We start from the raw sequence: 20,575 nt of genomic DNA, 5'->3' as shown, positions 1-20,575 counted from the left end.
TTTTGAACGGGTAAATCTGGGGTGTAAACCCTAACAATAGAAATTTTTGGTTGTTTCTGTTGGGCTGTAATGGGTTTTTTTGGGGGGGGGGCTATGTGAACTCTATATATTCTGTTCTTCCTCGCCCCCCAAAAGACAGAGGGTCTTCGGATAATTGATTTGGTTTCTTCACGTAAATTCTCTTCTTCCCACTTCCCTGTCGAATTGTTTCGTTTTTTTATTTTATTTATTTTTTATGTGTATGGTTATGACTAACAGAATTCTTTTGTAATGAGAAACAGAGGTTCTCGGCAACAGAGGTCTTCTCCTGATCGAATGGCGATCTCTGGATGTTCTTCTTCAAAGCGGAATGGTAATTCCGCTTCTATGATTAAAATTATATAATTCAAGTATGAAACCACGGAACGGTGTTGAGCGGCTTGGGCCTAGGCAGATCCCAACCCTGAAGAAGCTTCTCAACCATTGCCTCCCAATCCCTCCTCCGTGATGAAGAGACCAGGCTCTCAACTTAGGTGTCTCCAGATGTAAATTCAAATGGAATGCCACAAACCACAACGTCCCTCATTGTTCGTCTTTTATGATTGTACACCAATTTTTAATTATGCTTAACAAAATGGTACCCACATGCATTCTTATGTTGAAATTGGAAATCTCATTGGGAGTAATTGATTGTATGCTAATGTTTTTCACTCTATATATGCTTTTCTATATCTATGATTGCTCCCATTTCTTTCCTTTGTTTAACAGATTTTTGCGTCTGTGTTTATTGTTAAATTATGCTGGCGTTTGTTTTCTCTCTATCTGCTTACACATTTCTATCATTGCTAGCTTATAAATAATAAATCCATATCCATTGCTTACACAGTCTTGATGCAATGATATCAAGTTGGCCTGATTTTTTTTGTGCATGAACGTGTTTTCTGTCTACTTTTTCCGTTTTTGCTTTCTCTTTCTTTGATCTTACATTTCAGTAATTGATTCACCTTATTTAATTGATTAACAGATCTATAATCTGCATTAATCATTGTGCATTGCGTGTTTACACGATCGTGATGTAACTGAATCAACAGTACGGAACAATACGTTGCAGGAATTCGTGATCAATAACGCGATTTGAGTCAATTATAGATTTCCATACATCATTTGCACTAATGAATCACATGGGATTCACAACATTGTTCAGGTTTTCTTTCTCTTTCATTAGGAGAATTTACCTGCACGCACCTGTTATATCAAAATTTTTGTTTATGTATCAAATAACCAGTGTAAGTCATCCGAACGAAATATGTAAAAATCAACATGAATTTAATCTATTTATCCGATGTGAGATTTAATACTCTCATATCCTAATAGTTCATTTGGTAGTTGCTTTTAATCCAGTGGGAATGTGAGTTTCTGACCACTGTGACTGTGCAAAACATGGGCTATCTAGCTTATTGGTGAAATAAAAGCTAGCTTATTGGCGAGTAACCCCTCTTATGGGTATTTTGTGCCCTGCCCTCCAGGCCTAGCTTGCTTATTGGCAAGTAACCACTTCGGGTGACCTCCTTTCCAGACTATCATATCAACTCGGCCAATTCATAAACAGGCAAATGTGGCCCAACCAATTGACTCCGCCCACATCTGTAATTTTTCTGATATGTTTTTTATTTTCCTTGCAGCTGGAAGGGGAATGATGAAACATTTGCCCAAGTTTGTGCTCGTTCGTAGTTGGAATAAGTTTTTTAAGCTCCTCATCATTTATGGAGTTAATGTAGCTGCATTCGTGGCTGGTTTGGCAAAGGCCGCAGATGATGTGGATGAGACGCATAAAGAATTTTGGGCCAATATACAGGCTTTCCTGATGACTCTGTCTTACGTACTATCAGCCGCCAATTGCCTCCACGAACCGAATGAAAAGGAAAGAGCCTGGAATGTGTTTAAGTTTCTGATGTTGGTAGCCCTATTCCTAGTGGATGTCTACCTCGTGCAGCTCACTTACTCAAAGAAGGGAAAGGATATTTCTGCAGAGGACAAAGAACATTATGCCAGTATTCAACTAGTATTGTTCCTTTCTTCTAGCCTTTTGTCAGCTGTCAGCTCCCATGTTAAACTGCTGCAAAATGAAGGTGAACCTGCTGCATGCACAAGATGGCCATGATGTGGAGTCAGCAGTTAAACCATCGGAGGACTGTGATACGTGCGTGGCACCTCTCCTCACTGAGATAAAGGATCTGAAGATTGAAAATGGACACGCTGGACAATCGAACATATTTTCATGGCCGGATTGGCGAAGATCCTCTCCCCATAACTAATTAACACTTTTAACACTTAAAAGTAAGTAATCCATTTCAGATGCTCTTAGTAGTTTGGGTCATCGACTGTTAATTTGACAGTGGTGGTACTATTATTTATCACATCAATCAATCATCAATACATACTCTATGCAAATGTGTTTGTGCGTCTCAAGTTTCACGACTCCAAACTCCCATTCATAATTTTCTAAATTTTTGAGAGAGAGAGAGAACGTGGGGAACAGGTGAGAGAAGCAGGAGAGAGATTTTGGGAGAATTGAGAAAAAATTATTCAATACCCTAGGGACATTTTCATTTGGTGGTGTTTAGCACAAAAATGTTCAAGGATTGAGCGCGGGCGTGCCAAGACTTGTCGCGTCCAAACGTAAAGGACTGAGTGCCTTTTTTTGACTTCGTAATCGTGAGAGGGAAAGTGTTGTGACTTTAAGGGCGAGATCACAATGGAGGTTCATGGTTTGCCACAACGGTTGCGGACTTAGTAATTTTCTAACCGTGTAAGAAAGAAGTAACAACGTAAAAGAACTGTATTATGTTGGAATAATAAAGTTGAATACAACGGAAAAGTAAAAACCCAAATTACTTGATGAAGTAATTGAGTTGGATTGACAGAAAAAGTAAAGATAAATGTTTCGTTGGGAAGATTTTGGTTGTAAGCACGGGACATAATTGGTGTTGGAACCCCTACTAAGTCTTGCAAACTAGTATTTACAGGCCAAAGATTTTCACGTTTTTGCGTACAAATGAGTTTCCCGCATTCCCCTCGTGACGCCAAGTGTCCCATGTCTTGAATTATTGGTAGTTTTTGGGAGTTAGCTGAATAAAGCACATGCCTTCTTTAGATCATGGGGGGTTATTGAAAGTTGGAAAGGAATAGTAGGCTTCCTCCACTTCCTTCTTTCGAAGGTATCATATATATTGGGCCATTTGACCTTTTGTTTGTTGAACAAAAAGCAAATCACTTCCTCTATTTTAGGGAATCTTTTGGAGTAAGTCCATTGATTACCGTGGGCTATGCGCTTAACAAATTAAATCCAAGCAACAAAGTTCAATTGAATCCAAATCCATTAATTACTAAGTTCGATTAAAATTAATTGGGCTCAATCAGACATAACTTTAGCCCATTAATTTCGGAAAATTACCGGCCGGTCCTATTTTCTTGTTGCCGTTCCTTGCGGACCCTGTTTTGTAGCAGTATCCCATTCAGCCCCTTTTTAAAGGTGCTTCTATAAGTTTACCCTTATTTTAATGTTTTTCTTTTGCTCATCGTTTATGACAGCTGGCAACTAGTCGATCACTTCATTTTCTGTTGACCATGTAGCTCATGTTGGAAGTTGTTTACACCCGTTTTTGGCATCCAGTCCTGGGCAAGTGTTGGAAGGATATTTAATTATCTTTTAATTAAATTGGGCCAAAGAATAGAGATGAATTGGGTTAAAATTAATGGGCCAAACCCATGTTGATTGGGCCCAATTAATTTTAGTTTGGTTCGGGCTCGAGTTTGGAGATTTTGGGCCAATTTGTAAAAGAATTCGGCTGGCCCAAATGTTGATATGGGCTAAATATGTTAATAAGCCATTTAATTTAATTAAATGGCCCATTACCCAAGTGGCCCATGAAAAGTGGAGGGAAAGAAAGAGGTTGTTGCCTGGTGAAAGCCATTTGACCGAGTCAAATGGCTGGGAGTTTTGTTACCCACGAAAAAAGGGATGATATGGCCCATTATGTGTTAACTATCCATGAAAATAGGAAGTGGAGGAGAAAGACATGGCCCATTATACTCTTAACCGCCCATGATCAAGAATTTGCACATGAGCAAATTGATATTCACTCCTCTCAACCGCCCATGATTCCATGATGAGAGGATACATGGGACACTTGTCATTACGAAAAGAAAGGGCGGGAAATCCATTTCCATGCAAACTCACAAGAAGCCGTGGCCTATAAATACTAGAAGTCAAGAGGAAAAAGGGGTTTCCACACCAATCAAGCTCAACGCTTAAAACCAAAGCCTTCCCAGCGAAGCAACTATCTCTATTTTCTCACCCTCACTCAATTACTTCACCAAGTAATTCGGGTTTCTATCTCTCTTGTACCCCAACTTTATTATTACGAAATATAATAAAGTTATTCATATCTCTCTTCATCCTTTACTTTATTATTATGATATAGTAAAGTAATTATACGTTGTTACTTTCTTTCCTACACGGTTAGAAAATTATTAAGTCCTCGCACGAAGAGGCAAAACCACAGACCTTCACTGCAATCCAGCCCTTAGGTTGCAGCACTATCGCCCTCTCAGATCTAGAAGTCAGAACAGGGACGCTCAGCCCTTTACGTTAGACGCGACAAGTCTTGGCACGCCCGCTTAGTCTTTGAGCCACCCCGCGCGCGCGAACATCTTTTTGGCACGCCCGGTGGGACCCTAATCGTCTAAGGGTTTTATCATGGTCAGGAAGCCGCAACAACAATCGGATCCACCCATCCCGGATCCACCACAGAGTCCTGAGGGAGTGGCAGTCGACGTGCCATTACTCGGGGAAGCTGGTCCTCAGATCAGCACCCAAGATCTTAGCGACGCTACCGACAGCGTCAAAAATTATATGTTCATGGCAGGACGTGAGATCTCGAACAACGTTACGCAGTCAATCTCGCAATCGTTCACTCAGTCCTTGGAACCTCTGACCATAGCAGTCAACAAAATGGTTGCTACGCTTACAGAGAGGCTACCGCTCGCTCCTCAGCAGCAGGGCTTTCCACAGTTTGGTGTCTTTGGCAACGGTCAAGACCAAGCTGGCTTATTGGGGGTTCCTCCCCCTCCTCAGACATTTTACCATGCCACTTCGTCTAATAGCCTTGCACTCGGGGGGCAAAAAGAGAAGGGAGTCGTGATTGGAGGAGCTTCGATGTCTCCGAATAACGATCAAAGGTTTATTTTGGTCGAGGACCAGAACAAGCTTGACAAGTCTGACAAGACAGACAGAAGGCCTTTGCAAGGAGGCCAGGGCTCTGGAAAGGACAAAGGAGTTACACATACTCCTCAAAGCTCTGATACTCGGGGGGCAAGTCCAGCCCAGAACCAGCAGGCGCAAGAGGCGCACCCACAGCCGCCTCCTGAGCCAGACCTAGTCATGGGAAGGGATCAAGTCTTGAACCTGCTCTAGGAGCAGTTAGGACCTGGTTTCAAACCTTTGGGAAGCCCAATGTATAGGAAGCCTCATACCGAGGAGGTGGACAATACACCTTTCCCAAAGGGTTATAGAGTCCCAGAATTTCAGACCTTCAATGGTGAGAGCATACAGTCGACAGTGGAGCACATTGCCAGGTTTCAAGTTCAATGCGGAGAAGCTGGAACCATTGATGCACTGAAGTTGAGGCTTTTTCCCAATTCTCTTACTGGGACAGCCTTCACTTGGTACATCAACTTGCCACCTAACTCAGTGCAGACCTGGGCACAGTTGGAGGAGATGTTCCACCAGCAGTTCTACAGGATAGAACTAGAAGTGACGTTGGCGGACCTGTCATGCTATCGTCAAAACCATCTAGAGTCTGTGGAGTCCTACCTCTTACGTTTCAAAACTGCTCGATTCAAATGCAAGATAGTCCTTCCTGAGGCCGAATACGTGCGTATAGCATTAAACGGCCTGGGCTTTGAAATGAAGAAGAAGTTTTATGGAACGGAGTTCAGAGACCTGTTCGAATTATCTTCTAAGGCTTCTCATTATGAAAAGTTCTTGGCAGAAGAGCAGGACAGGAAGACGGCATCTAAAGGGACGTATTACCGCGACCCTAATTACGAGGTTGCTGCAGTGGAAGCAGAGGCAGACCCAGACGTGGCAGTGGCTAAAATTATCAACAAAAAGCCATACGGTTGTAAGGCCTTTGTCAAGATGGAGCCCACAAAGCAGCCAACCCAGAGCACTTTCAATAAGTCAACCAGGACCTATACATTCGACGTGGGTAGGGCTGAAGCTATCTTTGATCAACTTCTGGCCGACAAGCTGCTCAAACTGCCCTTTGGTCACAAGATTCCAACTCCGGAAGAACTGAAGGGCAAAGAGTATTGTAAGTATCACAATTCTTGGAGTCATACTACTAATAACTGCATAGTATTTAGAAATGATATCCAGGACAAAATTGAGCGGGAAGAGTTCAAATTCTCGGAGAAAGACAAGCAGCCCATGGGGTTGGATGGCTGATAGGCGAGTAAATGTTCATATTAGTGCCTTCTAATTTATCTTTGTTAAGTCCCATTTATAATATTATTCGGAACTTTATGCTTTATTTTTGTATTGTAGGTATTTAGAGGGTTTGATACAAAAAGTGCAAAGTTGGAATATTAAATGGTGCTTGAAGATTGGGCTGTTTGAGTTTAATTTGATTAGCAATATAAAGTCTAACAGTTTAGCACTAATTGCCCAAGGAATGGATGTTCACCGAAAGTAAACAAAGAATTGGGCTTGAATTTATTCCATTACATGATGGACCCAATAGTTAAATGGTGGACCAAGGCTAGGCCCAAGTGAATGATATCTCACAAGGGTTTATACAAGAAGTCGGCAGCAACAGGTTTAAAGAGGATTCTTCCCACTGACGAAAGGATGGATTTTTACTTGGGGGACTGCGGCAGCTTGGAAAAAGGGGATTAATTCCCACGGAAAAGAAGGAAGAATTGGGGCTGCCGTGATTCTTCTTGGGATCACGCAACCGATGGGCTGCGGCACATATTGGTTTTACAGTAATGTTTTCTTTTTCTTTCAAGTTTTGAAGTTTTGTTCAATTTCTCGCACACTAGTAACTCGTTTCAGTTTCTGTTCTTTAATAAAGTTGTTCTTTGGTATTTGTTTGATTCGTATCTTTTGTTTATTTCGTATTTAGAAGCATGTTTCAAGTTAGGGTTTCTTTTATTTTATGCGCAATGTTTCAAAACGATAAGGGGTGGCTACCTAAGAGCCCATTTAAATTATAACTACCCGAATTTTTAGTCAGCACACATCATCGTCTTTGTGGATTCGACTCCGGTCTTACCGGATATTGTGCTACGTCGGTCTCCACCCTACGCTTGGGGCAACCCATTAATTTAGGACTAGGAAATCCGTCAAGCATTTTTGGCGCCGTTGCCGGGGAAGGTAACGTGTGTTAAGAATTCGGGTAGTTATTTTTTTTTTGTTTTCTTTTTAGTTGTTTTTTTTTTTTTTATCGTTGAAAAAAAAAAAGACCCATTTTGCAGGGAGGTATGGAGGTTATGCAAAATAATTTGATTGTTCAGTGTCGCTTCCTATATTTTATGGTTTTGCATCAGAAAATCATTTTTCGCATGTTCATAAACTTGAGGAAGCTTTTGCTAGTGATGAAGTGGCTTTTTTACATGTATTCCCAGCATCTTTGCGTGATAGTGCTCTAGATTGGTTTAATTGTTTGAGTCCAAGATTGACATGGGGTGAGATTGGAATACAATTTTTCAATCATTTCAATCCCTCATATGAGACTCACATGCTTTTACAAGAACTATCAGATTTCTCTCAACATGATGATGAGTCTTTGTCACAGTGTTGGGAGCGATTTAAATTTTTTGTATTCTCTTGGTCGTTTAATTGTGAGCTTGGCAGTCTTCTTGTTATCTTTTGCTGTGGTTTAAACCTTAAGTCATGCGAGGTGGATTTTAGGTCCACTGACGAATTTCTGGATAAAACCCCTGAAGACGCTTGGGATTTCTTAGATGAATTAACCCAAAAGCTCCAATTTTGTGAGTTGACTGAAAGTTCTGAGGATATCAGTTTTGATGGGAGGGAAAAAGAGGAAATAGAGCCACCTTATTTTGATCAATTAGCTGATTCTCTTTCTTGCAATCAAGTTGAAAATTTTCAAGTGATTAATTCTTGTGTATTGGAAGATGAAACAACAGAGTCACTTGGAACTAACGAAATAGTTAGTTCACTTGAAGTGCAACAACATTCTAGTACACTTAAGATGGATTTTCATGACGCGACTCTTGAGGAGTCATTGCCAATAATTGTGCAAAGTCCACTTGTTATTGATGATCAAATACCCCCAGCCATAGATATTGATGTCATCACTCCTATTGAGCATCCACCATTGCAAGAGATTATCACATTAGAACAAATTGACTTTCTTGGTGTTGATAATTTTAATATGGTTTACCATTCATTTTTTCTGACACTCACAAACAACTTGAAAGTTAATTTGGTTCGGAATATGCAATTGGTGGAATTTAAATTTCAAATGCGGCTAAGGCCATTAAGATATTCTAAGTATTTGGTTTTGTGGCATGGTCGCATACAATTTTTAACGGAGTGCTTGAAGTGGGTTGAGATGTTGATTTTGATTGCTCTTCGTAGTGTGATGAATGGTTGGATTTCACGTGATGGGAGTACTGAATGTCATTAACTTTTTTGTATAGTTTTTTCTTTTTTTTTTCTCTTTCTTAGATTAGTTACTTTTATTTTATTTTATCTTTTTTTTTTGTGAGGACTAACATTGCAGGATGCTTTGTTCAAGTTGGGGGGTCTTCTTCCCACTATGTTATTTCTTGCGTAGTTCTCCGTTCCGAGGTGATACCTTTTCCTTCTTTTTCTTTCATGTCCTATATTTTTATTCTTTTGTATTCAATGAGGACATCGAATGGTTTAAGTTGGGGGGATGGATTACTTTGGTAAGTTTTTCACTCTTCTAATTCTTAAAAATTCAAAACAAAATTCAAAAAAAAAATTGAAAATTTTCCTTTTCGCATGTGATTTGGCACTTGTTGTGATTACTTGTTGAATAATTGAGTTGAGGTGTGTTGCCAACCATAGTGATATCTTTTTTTGGCTTGGTAGTTTTACTTGCTAGCTTGTCTTAAGAAGTTGATCATGGCACTTTTGTATAGCACTATTGCATGTCACGTTTATTTGGGCCTTGACCACTTGTGAGTTGTGACTTAACCAATCTTGATGGCTAGATTAGTGGAGACTTATGCCCTAGTGAGCTTTTGGGCCCTATCTTTTATTGGAGTGGTGTCACTTTAACTCTTAGTTTGTCATGGAAATAATCTATTTGCTGTGGTCTCATTATTCTTGATTGTTGAGTATTGGAACTTGAATGCATAACAATATCTCTTGGGTTTTGGTTCGTCACATGAATGTTACACCCCTTGGAGAGGATTATAGGCATTTTCTTGATATTTGGGTCAGTTCGTTCCTTTTTACATATATTTATCCCTTGCAAGCCACTTTGAGCCTTATATATTTAGCCTTTTCTTGGTTAGCTCCACTTTCCATATTTTGTTTGGAGAAAGGCAAAAGTATAAAGGTGTAATTTTTGGATAGATTGTGAACTTTTGTGTTTGAATTGGTGGTGCCCCTTAAAAAAAACAAAATAGAAAAAAAAAACAAAAGAAAGAGAAAAATAAAAGGGGTGCCGATATAGATGAAAATGAGGAATCGTACTTTTATTGCTGAAAAATGTTAAAAGGTTAGAAGGGGAAATAAGGTGGTGTTGAAAAGAGTGAGAAAATGGGCACACATTGTTAAATTAGCCCCAAGTTGTTTGCCTATTCTCAGACATGTGATGTTTTACCCTAGCCTTTACACACTTTCAATTACCCAACGTTACAACCAAAATTAAAGTCCTATTTGATCCTAGGGGTGATGGAAAGTGGATTGATGGGTGTGAAAGAGAGTTCCAATACTTGGTATTCTATTCATGAGACTGTGTGTTCACCATACAAAGCGTTCTTTTCGTGTCATAGTGTGCGAGTGTTTTGATTTCATATATATAACATCTAACCGCACACTTGAGAGTTCATATTATGCACCTTGTTTGGAGTGATTTTATTTCTGAGTGCAAGACACAGTGAGAATTGCAGTCAAGACTCAGTCCGGAGAGAGCGGTTAGTTATTGAACACTTTTGGTTGAGGCCCATGTCATACACACATGCTAAGCCTAGGTGTCATGGTTTATTTCTTGACTTGATAGCGTTTGGAACTATTTATGCTTTCTTATATTTTTGTGGTAACTGCGCATTCTTTACTTGATGGACCAATGAGTTGTATGACAAGTTTTGGATTCCACGTGTAAAGGGATCCACGGTGTTTTGTGGATGATCACTGCTGAAAATCCTCACGAGACTTCACTCGTCCTACCGGGGCTGCCTGGGGGTTTAAAAGAACTATCGATTTTAATTTGTTTTCTTTAGCTGCATTTTATTTTCTTTGCTCGGGACCAGCAAAGTATAAGTTGGGGGGTGTGATAGGCGAGTAAATGTTCATATTAGCGCCTTCTAATTTATCTTTGTTAAGTCCCATTTATAATATTATTCGGAACTTTATGCTTTATTTTCGTATTGTAGGTATTTAGAGGGTTTGATACAAAAAGTGCAAAGTTGGAATATTAAATGGTGCTTGAAGATTGGGCTGTTTGAGTTTAATTTGATTAGCAATATAAAGTCTAACAGTTTAACACTAATTGCCCAAGGAATGGATGTTCACCGAAAGTAAACAAAGAATTGGGCTTGAATTTATTCCATTACATGATGGACCCAATAGTTAAATGGTGGACCAAGGCTAGGCCCAAGTGAATGATATCTCACAAGGGTTTATACAAGAAGTCGGCAGCAACAGCTTTAAAGAGGATTCTTCCCACTGACGAAAGGATGGATTTTTACTTGGGGGACTGCGGCAGCTTGGAAAAAGGGGATTAATTCCCACGGAAAAGAAGGAAGAATTGGGGCTGCCGTGATTCTACTTGGGATCACGCAACCGACAGGCTGCGGCACATATTGGTTTTACAGTAATGTTTTCTTTTTCTTTCAAGTTTTGAAGTTTTGTTCAATTTCTTGCACACTAGTAACTCGTTTCAGTTTCTGTTCTTTAATAAAGTTGTTCTTTGGTATTTGTTTGATTCGTATCTTTTGTTTATTTCGTATTTAGAAGCATGTTTCAAGTTAGGGTTTCTTTTATTTTATGCGCAATGTTTCAAAACGATAAGGGGTGGCTACCTAAGAGCCCATTTAAATTATAACAACCCGAATTTTTAGTCAGCACACATCACCGTCTTTATGGATTCGACTCCGGTCTTACCGGATATTGTGCTACGTCGGTCTCCGCCCTACGCTTGGGGCAACCCATTAATTTAGGACTAGGAAATCCGTCAAGCAATGGCAATCCCTTTCCTTCAGGGCTGAGTACAAATATGGTCTCCGTCAACACGAGGGACATGCCTAGGACTGTTCCTAGGCAGAAGATAAGTTTGGGAGCCCCTTCCAGAGCAGTCTATAAGTTCAGCCCAGGCAGGTATTGGGATCCTTATTATGATGAGGGTGATGTAAGGACTGAACGGGTTAGAAGGTTCGAAAAGCTGAACTCTTGGTGGTCCAGACCTTCGGGAGTGAAGAAACCAGAGAAACCAACTTGTTCCATGGTGTGCACAGAGTGTGGACATCATGCTAGTCCTAGCAAGCCAGTCCTGAAAAGCATTATTGTGGGAAGGGCTGAACCAAGTCCTAAGGAGCCACGCAGGTCTAAAGGGAGAAGGGTTGTACACGAATCTGTGTTCAACCGAATTCAGCCAGGGTTAGTTGAAATTGAAGATGAGCTCGTCAACTTGAGGATATCTGCTCCCTCCAGGGATAAATCAAGGGCTGTGAGACCTCCAGTCACTCCTCCAGATGAGTGGCATAGGGTTGAACATCCAAAGTTTCCCTCTGAACCTCCACCTTTGTCCAAATCTCAGAAGAGGCGCCGCCAACGATTCAGGCAGGCAGCAAGAAGGGCTGAGGAAGAGGCAGACCTACTTGATGATCCCATGAATGAAGACGACCTCGTGAATGGAGATGATCCCAAGGGGAAGATGAATATGGAGATCCCGGTGGAAGAGCCTATGGTCGAAAAACCTAAGGCTAAAAGAATATACAAGCCTTTGGAAAGGACTATGGAAGAGGCTACCATTGAGCCTCCTCCAAGGACTTTACCCCAGAAGCAAGTCCCGTTCAAGAAGACGTACAAAGAGGCTGTTACCAAACCACCTCCAAAGCAGGCAACGGTACCCAAGAAACAACCTCTCCTGGAAAGAACTCTTAAGGAGGCTAGGATTCAGCCTCCACCAAGACATGTCTCTTTACTCCAGAAGACAGCCCTTGAACCTAGAAAACCAGTCTCAGGGGGCAGGTCCAAGTTGAATCCACAAGCTAAGGTGTTCGTGCCTGGACAGGGTCATAACATGCAATGCAACATGGTCGTGTTCTTACCAACAGATCGGAAGCCAAGGACAATGCGCCAACAGCTATGGAGAGAGATGTTGTAGAGATGGGGCAGACAGCGGAGATTTTAAATGAGTCCTTCTCTGTAGGACTGAATGGGCCTTCAGTGATCGTGCTAAAGGACGAGACCGAAGAGAAGAATGAAGATCGTGCGGCTAGCGTGATCTTTGAGAGGCCGAGTCCTACGATGAACAAACACATCAAGCCATTGTACATTGCTGGTTGCCTTGATGGGATGCCAGTGAACCATATCCTGGTAGACAACGGTTCAGCAGCCAATCTCATTCCTAAGGCCATGGTGCAGAGGCTCGGGAAGACTGATCAAGACCTGGTTTCATGCAACGCCACCTTGACTGACTTCACTAGGAAAGAGACAGCATGCCAAGGTATTTTGATCATGAATTTAACGATAGGGTCCAAGACCTTGACAACATCTTTCTTTATTGTCAATTCACACTCTTCTTTCAATGTTCTAGTGGGGAGAGATTGGATTCATTCTTGTCTAGCGGTCCCCTCAACCCTTCACCAATGTCTTATTTTTTGGAATCAAGATGACATGGAGGTGATATGGGCTGACCGTAGACCATTCCAGGCCTCTCCTAACCATGCTGAGGCCCATCTGTATGACGAAGGAGTTTGTCCAATGAAGGTGGCAGGCCTTGACAAGTATGGCCGCCATAGAATAGCCCCCATCCATAACAACAAGTCAGCTGAAGAAGTGAAGGCACTTTTTCAAGAATTAATCGATCCAATGATTACGGAGTCAAGCAGACCGATTATAGCTTCATCCAAACACCCTTCTCAATGTCAGTAAGCCCTTCAGAAACGGAGAAACATGTGGCCCTTCGGACCACATTGTCAAAGTTTGAAGCCTATTTATTTGAGAAGAGGCTGGTGAGAAGTCAAGAGTCTGAGGAAGATTTTTCGGCCTGTGCAGCCGAAGTAATCAATGAAGACGAAAACCTGGTTGAAGATCTTGATGAAATCCGCCTGGAAGACCTTGAAGCAGCCCCAGCCAAGTTGGATGATTTAAAGGCTGACGTGTGAGATCCTTTGAAAGAAGTTAATTTGGGAGATTCAGAGAATCCCAAACCTGTATATATTAGTCAACTTTTGCCAGAGGACGTGAAGGAAAAATTCATCCAGCTCTTAGGAGAATTCAAGTCCTGTTTTGCTTGGACTTATGAAGAGCTGCCAGGTCTGTCCAGAGACCTAGTGGAGCACAAGTTCCCTATACAACCAGAATTCAGACCTTTCAAACAATCACCAAAGAGGATGTCCAATGAGGTTTACTTACAGGTCAAAGATGAGATCGAACGCCTTTTCAATGCTGGATTCATACGCACAGCCAGGTATGTTACGTGGCTCTCTAATATTGTGCCAGTCCTTAAGAAGAACGGCAAGGTTAGAGTGTGTGTAGACTTCAGAAACTTGAACTTGGCTTCCCCAAAGGACTAGTATCCAATGCCTGTGGTAGATCAGTTGGTAGATGGAGCTTCTGGTCACAAGGTCTTGTCATTCATGGACGGGCATTCTGGTTACAATCAGATCTTTATTGACGAGGCCGATACGGCTAAGACCGCTTTTAGGTGTCCTGGAGCCCTAGGAACCTTTGAGTGGGTCGTAATGCCCTTCGGCCTAAAGAATGCTGGTGCTTCGTTCTAGCGAGCAATGAACGCCATATTTCATGATTTCATTGGCCATTTCATGGAAATCTACATTGATGATATCGTGGTCAAGTCTCAGTCCTATGATGAACATTTGGAACACTTGAGGAAGTCTTTCTTGAGAATGCAACAGTTTGATTTGAAAGTAAACCCCTTGAAATGTGCCTTCGGAGTCTCCGCAGGCAAGTTCCTTGGATTCTTGGTCCACAACAGAGGGATTGAAGTTGACAAGAACAAGGCCAAAGCAATTATGGAAGCAAAGCCTCCTACCACTAAGAAGGAGTTGCAGAAGCTCTTGGGTTCGTTTAACTTCTTGAGAAGGTTTATCTCAAACCTAGCTGGAAGGGTTCAGGTCTTTTCTCCATTCTTGAAGTTGAGGGACCATGACGCTTTTGTTTGGGAGGCAAACCATCAAAAGGCCTTTGATGAGATCAAAGGCTATTTAGCAACGGCTCCAGTCCTTATGCTTCCCATCAAGAACAGGCCGTTGAAGCTTTACATCTCAGCAGCTGAAGGCTCTATTGGAGGCCTTTTGGCTCAAGATAACGCTCAAGGAAAAGAGCAGGCGGTTTATTATTTGAGTAGGTTGTTGACTCCTTGTGAAAGGAGATACACTCCTATTGAAAAGATTTGTCTTGCCTTATACTTCTCAGCAATAAAATTGAGGCACTACATGCTTCCTGTTTTGGTTTACATTATGAGTAAAACAGACCTAGTTAAATACTTGCTTTCTCGGCCAATCATGAGAGGCCGAATCGGCAAATGATCTTTAGCTCTAATGGAGTTTAGTTTTCAATACATTCCTCAAAAGGCTGTAAAGGGCCAGGCCTTAGCGGATTTTCTTGCTGATCATCCATGCGTGGATAACGGCGATGAGCCCGAGCTAGGTCTGAATGCCCTTGAGATATCACTTACTCCTTGGACACTGCTCTTTGACGGATGAAGGACTCAGCAGGCCGCAGGCTGTGGAGTAATTATTATTTCTCCTCAAGGCCTGAGGACTGAATTGTCTTTTCAATTTGATTTCCCATGTACAAATAACCAAGCTGAATACGAAGCAGTTGTTATAGGCCTTGAGATCCTAAGAGATCTAGAGGCCAGAGAAGTAAAGATTATTGGGGATTCAAACCTTGTAATCAATCACTTGGCGGGAACGTTCAAATGCTATAGTGAGGACTTGGCCCCTTATTATATGGCAACAGTGCAATTAATTCAAGATTTTGATAATGTAATTGTCAAACACGTTTCAAGGAGTATGAATACTGAAGCCAACAGCTTGGCTCAGGCCTCCACAGGTCTAAAGCTAGCTCCAGAAACAATCCACAAGATCATCACAGTCCAAAAAAGGTTGTTACCTTCTGTTAGAAGGAGAGGGCTAGGACTAGAGATATTTACTTCTGACTTCACAAGTGAAGAATCAGATGATGAACCAAAGAATGATTGGCGTACACCTATTATTTCCTTCCTAAAGAGGCCTTATCACAGAACCCCTAAGAAGTTAAGGATAAGGGCTATGAGCTATATCCTCGTGGGCGAAGAATTATACAAGAAAAGCTTGGAGGATGATTTACTTTTAAGGTGTTTAGGGCACCCCGAGGCCATGAGGGTCATGAGCGAAGTCCATGAAGGAATCTATGGAGCTCATCAATCAGGAATAAAGATGAGATGGCTAATCAGAAGGTATGGATACTATTGGCCAACCATCTTAGAAGATTGTATTCATTTTTCTAAAGGATGTCAACCTTGCCAAGCCCATGGCCCAATTCAACATGTTCCTGCAACTGATTATCATGCTGTGGTCTTGGCCATTTAGAGGTTGGGCCCTTGAAGTGATTGGAAAAATTTATCCTCCTTCGTCTGGAAATCATAATTACATTTTGGTAGCCACAGATTACTTCACCAAATGGGCAGAAGCTGTGCCATTAAAATCCGTGGATCAACAAGAAGTAATCAAGGTGATCAAGGAAAGAATCATTCATAGGTTTGGACTACCTGAACATTTGGTTGTAGATAGGGGTACAATATTTATGGGAGAACAAGTAATCAACTTTGCTGCACAACAAAATATTATTATCTCCAACTCCACTCCTTATTACGCACAAGGAAATGGCCAGGCCGAGTCCACCAATAGGACTTTGGTCAATATTATAGAGAAAATGGTGGAAGATAATCCAAGGGCCTGGCACGAATTGCTTTCTGAGGCCTTATGGGCCTACAGAAACTCAAAGAAGGAAGCCACCAATATAACTCCTTATATGTTGGTATATGGGCATGATCCAGTCCTACCAATGGAGGTAGCAGTAAAGTCAGCAAGAATAGCATATCAAAATGGCCTCACTCCTGTAGATTATACTCAGGCCATGCTGATGGAGCTTGAGGACTTGGATGAGGTTAGGCTTGCAGCCCTTGATCATATGTTGGTTCAGAAAAGAAGAGTCGCTAGATCTTATGACAAACGTATAAGGAGAAAGAGCTTTACTGAGGGTGACTTGGTTTGGAAGGCAGTCTTCCCCTTAGGGGAAAAGAACCCAAGATATGGCAAATGGTCTCCAACCTGGGAAGGACCTTACCAGATTGCTCAAGTCCTTAGAGGTAATGTCTATCTTCTTATGGACCTAAATGACGGTTTGTTTAAGCATTTAACAAATGGAAAGTACCTAAAGCATCACCGTCCTACTATGTGGGAGATGAGAGACTTTGGAGAAATTCAATCTAACAAACCATAATGAGATTTTATGGCAAGGTCTGAACAGAGGCCGTAATACCTATTATGCAAAATTCATAAAGGCCTCAAGTTCAGGCCGCCTATCATCAAACCAAACCAGTGCCTTCGACCATTTAAAGGAAAGTTCCAGGCCAGGCACAAGATAGAGAACAAGTTTAAAGTTATTACAGGCCCAAGTCAAAAGAAGGAAGTTAGTTCTTAGAAATCAAGATCTATAGAAGGCCTCTAAGACTATTTTTGAGACTCTCCCAAGAAGTGTCAAGGCTAGCAAGTTGAGTTTCAAGTGTGTCCCGCTGTCCACGGAGACTTGGCATTTCTTCAACCAACAGGTTCAGTTTCATCTTCTGGCTTTTGGATCCAGCTTTCAGATCATTATGGTGTTGGGCCAGAGTTTTGGATTCCATCCGAAGATAGTCTAGATGACCTTCAGCTTGTGCCAATTTGCCCTTGAGGCCTTGGATTTCTGTGGAGGTAGTAGTGATGTTTGCTTCGTTGGTCTTGATATCCTCCTTCAACTGGATCCATTCAGTGCTGAACCTGGTAAGCTCCACGTCAACAGCTTCTAGCTTTGACAGCTTGGAATTTATCTTGCTAAGCTCATGGGTAAGAGAATCGTAGGACTTGACCATGCCAGGGAACTCTTTTTGAAAGTGTTGGAGTGAAACCTCTTCTATCCCTAAGGCTTGGGACTTTACCAGCACGTCCATGGCCTTCTTAACATTGGAGGCTCTGGCGGGATGAGCTACTGCTTTAAAATTCTGAAGTAAGGCCATTCTGAAGGCTATCTTGGCCTCAGAAACTTCCTCCGAGGAGAATTGGGATTGAGAGGTCGAACCAAGCCCACTGCCTGAGGTGCCAGAGGTAGCTGCTTTCAACAGATCTTGGGCAGATTTGAACAGAGAATCCAGGTCTTCATCTTCATCTTCCTCTACCACATTGACAAGTTCAGGCTCAACAGGAGGGTTGATTGATGGAACGGACTGGATGATTAGGGATCTAGGCTTCTCTGGAGTCCTCGAGGATGCTTCATGCTCAGGTTCTTGGTCGGACAGGTCGAGTTTCTTCTCTTCTGCCTCTACTTCTTCTTCAAAGTAGTCATCAAGTTCCTGGGGATTGAAAACAAGGGGAAGTTGATGATAATACGGAGCCATAAACATTGGGGATTCATGTCACAGTACATCCTTACGATTGGGTTATGTTCAGTGGCAGACACGGTGTTCTCAGAATCGATTGGTGTCGAAACTTTCTTTCTCAATTTTTTCTTCTTGGAGGGAGCTGATTCTGCTTGCCCTTCTTCACCAATAGAGGTGGCCTGTAAGAGAGAAGGTTAGAAGAACATTTAAATAGAGTATAAGAGGAAGAGCCAAAGAAAGCTCAGACCTTGCCCGAAGGATTGGTTTCAGGAGAACTGGTCTTAGCACTACTTCTCGTCCTGCTAGCAACTACTGTTTTAGAGGCCTACAAAAGAGATGAAGGCATGATTGCCCTATTCTGAAGGACCAGGCAAGGGGCTAAAGAGTTCATACCTTTGGCCATTGTCTCTTGGCTGTGGTCTTCACCCTTTTTGACCTCTGAGCAGGAGGGTTTACAGAGGCTTCCTTTAGTTCATCTTCTGAGCCTGTCAGCAAGGGAGGAAATTAATTCAGATCTTGGGAGGCTTAGAGAAGTTAACGTGTAAGTAGACCTAATGTTACCTTTTCTCTTGACGCTTGAGACCAGAGCAGGATGGAGTTGTTGCAAAGGGACAGTTATGCCAGGTTCAGGGACTCCAGTTGGGTGCGGCAAAATATTCATGAGAACATCTAGATATGGAGTGGAAAAGTGCATCTTGGTGTAACCTCCCCACCAACTATCAAATTTTGCTCCCTTATCGGTACGCTCGACATAGAGATGAAGGGCAAAGGTCTTTCTGAGCTCAGGAAGGGCGTTTCTAACTTTTTCCAGGTCCCTGGGTTGGAGCACGGGCCTATCAGTGAAGTCCTCATTTAAGGACTGGTAAGGAGGCACAGGGGTGAGTTGACACAGTTCAAACTGTCTGGCGAATTGGGCTGCATTGTAATACTCTACTCCACATTTATAATTTGTTGGGGCAAAAGCCATTCCATACATAAGGTCTCTGGAGATCAAGAAGCTGGTCCAGATCTCCATGTGGTCATCAAAGTCGTCCCCCGGGTCTGACCCACCTCTTTTTAACCACCAAGGCACGGTGTCTCTCACAAAAGGCATCCAATTTTTTCCCATACTCACAAGTTCGTGATAGAAAAACTTAAAGTAGACACTGAAGACATGTCTTGGGCCACGGGCATCAACATAGCGAAGTCCGTAGCAGGTGTTTTCTGAGTTCTTGTTCATGGGCGGGGCGAGTTTGGGAAAATAGGACCACAACCACAAGATGATGATCCACAATGGACCGGGAGCAAAAATAAACTTGTTACTTATCAACTCTTTCATTCCACGATAAAGATGTGCCAAGACTAGAGGGCCTAGTGCCAATTTCTGCCCTGAAGCTAGGGCACAGGCCAGATCGATGAAGTCCTTGGTAACCCTATTGGCAGAGACACAAAACACAAATTTGTTTAACCAGTAAAGAAAGAAAGCGACGTGTTCGCTATCCTCAACAGGACCCTTTTGGGCATAATGATTGATGAAAGGGGAGAATGACAGGGGCTCCTTGTACTCAAAGTAGGGGGTTTTTTGGGACAGAAAGTAGTTGGCCTCAATCCCATGAGGAGAATAACCGGTGTATAGCCTTATATGCTGTGCTAAGGTTCGATGGTAAGCTCTCCATTTTACAGTAGTTGAATTTCTTGTAAGCTTGCCATTGCTTGTTAATTTCTTGTAAATCAATCTTGACAGCAGAGTAAATTTTCCGAACAAACCACAGGCATGCGTAGAACCCAATTGTTCCAGTCAGGGCAAAGAACGCATATGTCCCAAGCAACATGTAGCCAATATTGAGGATATGCCGAAAACCACCTTTGTAATCTCCAGCTTGGGGAATAAATAGAAGGATAGGTACAATGTGGACAATCCAGCAGTCAAATGAGCTCTCCACCACCAACAGTAATCTTCGCTGCACAACTGGAAGTAGCATAGCATGATTGCTGACTTGGAACAGGTTATGAGAAGGATCATGAAGACGACGAAAAGGAAGCCGAAGATGTAGTAGAATTGGTTCAGCCAGATCGACGTCAAGATGAACAATAGCTCAATGAAGACCACTATTTAAAATTCCCCCAAGAACCCATGGGAAAGACAGCATTCATGTACCTGTGGCACAATTCAATGAAGAAAGGAAGGGTAATTGTATTACTGGTTCAATGCTAATAGAAAATCTAATAACAAAACTAACCAAATAAGTAACCGATTATTGATCTACGAGATAATACTTCATACAGAGAGTTTACAAACTAGTTCCTGTTACTCGATTAAATGGCTCATACATTGAATCCAGGCTTTATGAATTCGCATCACATCAGTTTGAAAAAGACGAAGTTTGCAGGCATGAACATAATACCACGGCTGATCAGAAATCGGACGGGGGATTATTATTATTATTTTGACCGGATCCTCCATGATCGATCGGCCTTTTGAAACCCAAGAAATTGCTAGCAAAAACCAATGGCGTCGATGT

At 42.0% G+C, this 20,575-nt stretch overlaps 1 protein-coding gene across 1 annotated transcript; it reads left to right on the top strand.

The window, feature by feature from the left end:
- The first annotated feature begins 285 nt into the window (after positions 1–285).
- Positions 286–2,140, top strand: LOC131326866 (uncharacterized). The gene is made up of 2 exons (XM_058359767.1): positions 286–352; positions 1,662–2,140. Exons 1-2 carry the CDS (start codon positions 316–318, stop codon positions 2,138–2,140), a joined length of 516 nt encoding a protein of 171 aa, XP_058215750.1. The 5' UTR covers positions 286–315.
- Positions 2,141–20,575: the final 18,435 nt, after the last annotated feature.

The sequence above is a fragment of the Rhododendron vialii genome, chromosome 5a (genome assembly GCF_030253575.1).
Source record: "Rhododendron vialii isolate Sample 1 chromosome 5a, ASM3025357v1".
In the NCBI taxonomy this organism is placed as follows: Eukaryota; Viridiplantae; Streptophyta; class Magnoliopsida; order Ericales; family Ericaceae; genus Rhododendron; species Rhododendron vialii.
The sequence above is the reverse complement of the archived record's forward strand: the minus strand, read 5'-3'. Positions and strand labels throughout refer to the sequence as shown.

Coding starts and splice junctions, on each gene's coding strand:
- LOC131326866 (XM_058359767.1), top strand. CDS start 316: ATGGCGATCTCTGGATGTTCTTCTTCAAAGCGGAATG. Junction 353..1,661: donor TTCTTCTTCAAAGCGGAATG/GTAATTCCGCTT, acceptor TTTTCCTTGCAG/CTGGAAGGGGAATGATGAAA.